Raw genomic sequence first — 7744 nt, forward strand, 5'->3', positions numbered from 1 at the left:
ATTATCGAAACACCATAGCTATGAATAGTATGTATATGTAGACTCTAATGGTTTATTTTAAAAATCTTGGACTCGCAAGTTGTAAAGACAACTGGCACTCAGGCGTGACAGTATGTAAACAATGACACTCAGGCCTGACAGTATGTAAACAATGACACTCAGGCCTGACAGTATGTAAACAATGACACTCAGGCCTGACAGTATGTAAACAATGACACTCAGGCCTGACAGTATGTAAACAATGGCACTCAGGCCTGACAGTATGTAAACAATGGCACTCAGGCCTGACAGTATGTAAACAATGACACTCAGGCCTGACAGTATGTAAACAATGACACTCAGGCCTGACAGTATGTAAACAATGACACTCAGGCCTGACAGTATGTAAACAATGACACTCAGGCCTGACAGTATGTAAACAATGACACTCAGGCCCTGATCGTGTCTGTAAAGACAACTGGCACTCAGGCCTGACAGTATGTAAACAATGGCACTCAGGCCTGACAGTATGTAAACAATGACACTCAGGCCTGACAGTATGTAAACAATGGCACTCAGGCCTGACAGTATGTAAACAATGACACTCAGGCCTGACAGTATGTAAACAATGGCACTCAGGCCTGACAGTATGTAAACAATGCACTCAGGCCTGACAGTATGTAAACAATGACACTCAGGCCTGACAGTATGTAAACAATGACACTCAGGCCTGACAGTATGTAAACAATGACACTCAGGCCTGACAGTATGTAAACAATGACACTCAGGCCTGACAGTATGTAAACAATGGCACTCAGGCCTGACAGTATGTAAACAATGGCACTCAGGCCTGACAGTATGTAAACAATGACACTCAGGCCTGACAGTATGTAAACAATGACACTCAGGCCCTGATCGTGTCTATTATATTGGCTCAGGCCCGATCAAACATTGTTTAAAACACAATTTTCACGTAGAAACAGGTGTGCGTATCAATATTACTCCATGATTAGTTTTTCACAATGTAAATAAGTCTTAGAACAAGTTAAAAAAAATCTTCACTGTGGTAAGGAACGTCCACTTGCTTCAGAAAATGACTATGTACTGACCACTCGACTGTGTCATCTCACGTGATCTGGAAGTATCACCTAGTTTCAGCTAATTATCAATACTAATATACTTATCATCACGCATCCGACATTTACATTTTCGGAATAAAACTACCACATACATGCACATAATTTTGGTGCATTCAGCTCTTGTGAAGAATGCATGCAGCTGTATTTTAGTATATTCAAAATGTTGTTGACATTTTAAAATTGTGTTTGGTTTTTATCTATGTCACATGTCACAGAGTGAAAAGAAAACGTAATCATTAGCTAATAACATTATCTGTTTTGTTTTTTATAGGCAATGGACATTATTTTGAACTTGAAGGGCGCACAGTTGCATTTTGTTTTGCGAGATCCCCGATAACTAGTTCTGACTGAAGTAAATTATATCAAAATGGCTTATTGTTATCAATTCAACCAGAGACAAATACAAACATAAATCAATGTATAAACAACTGTCACTTATCTTTTTATTTTGTTTTTAAATTTTGAATTATTGATCTTAGCTGCAAATTAAAATGCGTCATGGTTTTTGTGATGCGACTCGTGAATAAGAGTTACTTCCCTTGGTATATTATCGGAAACGGCATAATTGCTACGCCGCTTGAGGCGAAGTAGTTAGTTTCATATGGAATTCACTCCATCTTGCAGGATAGTCATGTAGCACGAATGCTTGAATAAGACACATGATCCGTTTGTTACAAGCATTTTGCCTTTTGAAGTAATATTAAAACGAATTACGGAAACAGAGTTTAATCTGTCCGGATTCGGACGCCATTTTCCCCTGATAAACCATGGTCACACAGCGCTTGCATCCAATGTGATTTTTTTAGTGTAGAACAAGCATATTCTCGGTGTGGATTTTCAAGAAATTAATCAGGCATTTTTAATGAAATCTGGTTCAATTTACAGGTGGAACAAATATATATGTAGTAGTATATCATGTAATAGACATCTTTAATATTTCTTATTTAGAACAACATCGTGTAACAATAAATATCAGACAATGCTAATGCTAATTGACGGAACATGGTGCACTAATGCGGAATGAGCAATGACAGTACATACTATTCATTATCAAAATTGATATTTTGAACCTAAATCTCCATCTGAATTTCCAAATTCATGTCATGGTTGTCGAGGAATAATTACAAGTCAGAAAATAATTTTACCTTTGAAATTCATAATTAGCCAGCCAATCAGCGGCGGGGTTAAAAATTCTATCCTGGGCTATAATTAGCCAGCCAATCAGCGGCGGGGTTAAAAATTCTATCCTGGGCTAAATGTTGTATACACAGGGGCAATTTCGAAGGTCAAAGTCTGAAAACATGAAATGTTGAACTTACACAATGAATTGATTGATTGCATATTATGTATGAAATATTGAAATGTTACTAATGTTGTTTAAGTCAATTATTGGTTACGTCATACAGTGTCTGAGTTAGATACTCCAACAACTATGATAAACCTCAGCATGTGGATTCATCAAATATATCACATGAATATGCTTCATAACTACACATTTCCGATGCTTTTGAAAATCATGTAAATGAAAACAAATACAAAATGAGGCCATTTAACAGTTACCGAATGTGCATCAGTATATTAACTACTGTCATGTTTTTGAACTGTAAAAATATCACAGGTGTCAATTTGTGTGGTCAAATGTTAAATATTCATGACCATGCATATTCTAATCAATTATGTAAATATATCCATAAAGTACATGAATCATTAAACATACCAAAGGACTCTGAGGCCAATCATATAAATGAGTAAGTGAACACCAGAGTTTGTAAAGTCAATGAACAAATGAAGACAACTAGGTTATTAGAGCGTTTGACACGGGCTATGGACACACTACAACATTAGGGTAAAGCAGTAACACATCAGTCTCAACATCTGGAATCAATAGATGTATCGTTTGCAAACATAGTAAAATATACTGAGGCAAGAAACCCTTAACTGTCAAAAAGAAAACTGAAAAAGCAGAAGACAAAGCCAAACTATTAACTAGCTCAAATGGTGATAAATATCAAACGTTGTTACAAAGTCTACCATCTGTATCATCATACCCACCAATTTCATATGCAGAGAGGAACTATTGAACCAATTTCTGATGAAAATTAGCATCCTGTAATCGTTAAAAATGAGGGAATATTCATTGACCAAATCGACAATTGACAATAAGGTTACCCAAAGAGAAGAAAATGACAATGATAACATCTCCTTAAGGTACAAATAGTGATGACACAGACATTCACAAACAATGATCTTTATACATATTCAAATATATATTACGTTTACACAAATTAAATGCTAACTTACTTCAATCCAATACAAAAGATCAACATTGTTTATTGCATTTGGTAATAACATTTCCCCGTCATGTAACTTATTTAATCAAAGTTGATCAAGTACTCTTCTTCTATAGTTTAAACCTGTATAGATATAAACAAATACACATTAGCTAAAATCCAAAACATTGATGAAGAAAACACCAGAGGGCCTCTATTGTTCACCTGGTATATGCCAATGAAGTAATGTTTTGACTACTGGTTCAATGATTTACCTCTAATATAGCGAAATTTAACCTCCCTAGCAACTATACAGTATATTTTGTTTTCACTTTAGGCCAAAAAAATATGTCTGTTTAGGGTTACCCGACCGACCCTAAATGTTTACCCACGACCTAATTTTTTCCACTTTTCTACGATTTTTTTTTTAAAAAGTCGGGATTTCGATCTCAGACTCCTGTCCCGGCCATCGTTTGAGAGTGAAAGACACTAAAATAAAAGAAAAGTATCCTCCCGACCGGTTTTATCTAACACACTATTCCGTGATTGTATAATACAGAGTTATCCCCCCTTGCGGGTTTGTACCCAATGTGACATTATCATTTTGGGAGCGATATTCACGTCATTTTCTCTGAAAAGATGACGTTACGCTCGCAAAGATAGAACGTCAAAATCAATACCTCCCGCAAGGGAAAATAATATTCAGACACAAAATTGCTCTTCATGTTTAGTCAATATTCACTCTTTGATAAACAAAACTATTGATAGTTTTCACCTGCATTCATTCTCAATAAAAATGAGATACAAATCTTTAAAGTCAATAAATATGATTGTTTTATACAGATGCTTTTTTTAAAAAAAAATGAAAATACACTATCATTCTTCTGTTTGTACTTAAAGTACTTTAGTACACATTGACGACTCTGTACCTCTGTTTGAGTTTTACACTATTAAAGAATCCCGTTCAGGAATATGTTCTGTCAACACATAAATCAGGACAGATCGGAATGGACGCTGTTCCTTTTTGTCCTAGAAATACAAACATGCCAATTTCACGAATTAATATACTTAAAATGTTATACATGTATGTTATTTGTTAATTACCGTTATTATATCTATAATATTGCCTTATTCGTGTTTAAAGTAAACAATCGAAAAGCTATTATCTCCATGTAAGGATTAGCTTGCACTAGAACTGTCACCAGAATGGCAGAATAATATCCTCGCTCGGGCTATTTAGGATTTAATTAGTTATAACTCAATTAATAGGGGATATTGCAGAACCCTATATACATGTTGTTTACTCAACTTCTGTCAGGGTTCTGTGTACCAAATTTTATCTAAATCTGGCTGATAGTTTAGGAGGAGTTCGCCGTACAAAGTCGTGTCTACAAACAGAATGACAGATGGAGATACAAACGGACAACCTGATTCCAGTATACCCTCCCCCTAACTTCGTTGCGGGGGTATAATATACATATTTCTGATGTGATAACACCAATATATGTACTTAAATCTCTCTAAGAAAAACAAAACTATACAAGTTATTCCTTAAAAGTCAATTTACTATAGATAATATGTTCAAGTTCCTAATTCATTGAAAAACTCGTTTTACATCATTATATCAGCCAACCAGAAGCGACGTTACAAATGGCAACGTCATTTATTTTCCTTTATTGACTGAGTTAAGTCAATGAGAATGCTTCTACAAGCAAGCTTAAATTACTACTAAATACCATCTGTACGATAAAGCATAAAATGATTTATGATTGGTACTTTACCCCGCCATCTCACCCATCCCAACCTCTAACCTAAACCTAAAGCCATCCCGAAGAAAACCATACCAACCGTCATTACTATCTGCATGCAGAAACATAGTACTGGATGGCGTGTAATACCTACACCATCCATCAATAGCAGCCTGGATCACGTGACCATCAGCAGAACGACTAAATGATTCAATTCGTGGTTCATATCCCCCCAGTTGCCACGTCAGCTGCAATAAAGATACAAAATGACCACAAAGAGAAAATATTTAAGCATTTGCGACCATGGAAAAAATGTATTGCAACGTTATTTTTCTATGACTTCATAAACCTAAAAGATATTGAGAATAATCTTTATAAAGCTATTTGAGTAACTTAATAATTAACTCCGTCAATAACTAATAAGGCATTGATTATTATGCTTCAACTTTTTTTATAATAAAACAAATTAAGTTGTTAGCAATTTGATATCTTAGCCAGGTTTGGCCCCATGGGGACCGCAACGAACCCTGGGAATGATTTCCAATGATTGAGACGCTTTCCTGCGAAAAACGTTTTTCGTGTATGATGCTATAATACCCGAAATACAATTCTTTCAGGTTGCGCAAAACTAACCTCTATTTCTAACCAATAGAAATGAGTGTAATATATGACATTAAACTGTTTATAAATTTACAAATATTGATCAAGTCAGACGTCACTGAAGAAATGAAACGTAATTAGGAATCGATAGCAACATTATCAGAAAACTGACGAATATTTGATATTTTCAGTAAAAGAGAAACAGAACAACGGTACAAACATCAATGCTGACATTTCTTGAATACCAACAAATCAGTTTCGTTTGGTTGTTTGGTTGTTTGATTTATTAATGTCATATCAACATCCAGGATCGTGTAAGGACTGTCTTCTATGTATGCGGTATATAGCGTGCATGAAGTGCGAGGTGCGTGGTTTTTGGAGACTTTGATATATTTGTGTTGTGTCTTCTTGTATAGTGGAACTCTTGCGCTTTTATAGTGCTATAACACTGAAGCAAGCCGCCGAAGACATCAAGCAACACGCTCCATCCGGTCATATTATACTAACAATAACAACGGGCGAACAGTCGTCCCACTCTCTGTTTGCTGAGCGCTAAGCAGGAGCAGAAACTACCACTATTATAAACTTTGGAGTGTCTCAGCCAGGGAACAGAACCCAGAGCCTTCCTCACAGGGTGAGCACTTAACCAAAATTCCGTCTCTGCCTATAACAGAGTTAGCTCCCTTGCGGGTAGATATCGATTGTTACGTCATTATTTTGTGAGCGCATTTCACGTTGCTTTTTTTCCGAAACGTATTCTCCGAAACGTATGACGTTACGCTTCCAAACACATGACTTCACAATCAATACCTACCCACAAGGGCAGATAACTCTGTAATATGCAAATTCGGAATAGGGACAGCAGGTACATCTTTAACGCCCTACCTTTAGGGCAGACCAACAAATCATCGAATTCATAAGGTTAATTTCAACTAAACGGAGCATACAGAAACGGTATTACTTAACTGGCAAATGATGTATATTCCACCTTTCCATTCAATTCCAACTGACATAGCAATTACAATTTGTACGACATGCACATTTTTAAACATTTTGTAATTTAAAGATACATGTACACACGCTGGGGTCAACTTTAAGACCAGTGCCTCTGGTGTTGATGACCATTGTGCCAGGTTCCGGACAGTTTCCCATTAATGTCGGGTACCTGTCGTTCTCAAACGAGCAGGAATCGGCCTCACCATACAAGGGGAAAGATCGGGTGGGAATATGGAAAATCTCCTGGTTGGTGGTGGCGAACGTGTAATCGTCACGGATGACTGACATATCCTAAAACAAAAACGATATACAGCTGCTTCGTCTTTATGTACCACACATGAGCTTAATAAGGTGACCATAACAAAACTCTTGGCAGACACTCCTCGATAGTCAAGGAGTAACTATCACTGCCGTTATCCATTCCTAGACTCTGCCATAGCAAAACTAAAGGCTCTGTGTACAACATCATGTGAGAAGTATGTAAAAATCGAATAACTGTACACTGTATGTCTTTAAAGTTAGGCGTGACTCTCTCTCTCTCTGTATGTATTCTTGACTACAAGACTCAGTGAATGGCCACCAGTTAATGCCACGCGTCGCTCTAATCATCGTCGGAGACCCACGGGTGATCGCAATACACTACGCTACACTTATCACCCGTGGTAAAAACTCCTCGTAAAATCCTCGTAAAATATGCTAATTCACACACTAGAATTGACCAGTTAGAATACTCGATATAGAGTTCGGAACTCTTCAGAATGAAGGCTGGTTTATTAGCTGGAAGATCAACAAAAAAATGCGGCGCCCATAAATAACATGCGAGTTTTGTATAAAAACTCTCAAGGACAAATCATACAGATCTCTATCTAAATTTATTCCAAAACTATCTCATATGACCACACAGGTCATGGCAGTATGGTGAGTGTGGAGGTATAACACCAAGGGTAGAATAGAGTTGTTGACCACAGTGAATGTACATTTTAACCAGCTATGTTTGGTTACAATATGTAGG

General features: G+C 36.7%; 1 protein-coding gene across 1 annotated transcript; it reads right to left on the bottom strand.

Moving 5' to 3' along the window:
* Nucleotides 1–4284: 4284 nt before the first annotated feature.
* Nucleotides 4285–7426, bottom strand: LOC138320004 (uncharacterized). The gene is made up of 4 exons (XM_069263104.1): nucleotides 7234–7426; nucleotides 6817–7023; nucleotides 5237–5384; nucleotides 4285–4417 (listed from the first exon to the last, which is right to left on the bottom strand). The coding sequence occupies exons 1-4, from the start codon at nucleotides 7339–7341 to the stop codon at nucleotides 4353–4355; spliced, it is 528 nt and encodes a 175-aa protein (XP_069119205.1). The 5' UTR covers nucleotides 7342–7426; the 3' UTR covers nucleotides 4285–4352.
* Between the last annotated feature and the right edge of the window lie 318 nt (nucleotides 7427–7744).

Source organism: Argopecten irradians, chromosome 3 (genome assembly GCF_041381155.1).
Source record: "Argopecten irradians isolate NY chromosome 3, Ai_NY, whole genome shotgun sequence".
In the NCBI taxonomy this organism is placed as follows: domain Eukaryota; kingdom Metazoa; phylum Mollusca; class Bivalvia; order Pectinida; family Pectinidae; genus Argopecten; species Argopecten irradians.

Bases quoted from the DNA above. Each gene is read 5' to 3' on its own strand.
- LOC138320004 (XM_069263104.1), bottom strand. From the start codon at position 7,341: ATGATTAGAGCGACGCGTGGCATTAACTGGTGGCCATTCACTGAGTCT. The intron at 5,385-6,816 runs GTGTGTACATGT...TCTTTATTGCAG, and splicing joins GTCTTAAAGTTGACCCCAGC to CTGACGTGGCAACTGGGGGG. The intron at 4,418-5,236 runs GTTGGTATGGTT...TTGTATTTCTAG, and splicing joins GCATGCAGATAGTAATGACG to GACAAAAAGGAACAGCGTCC.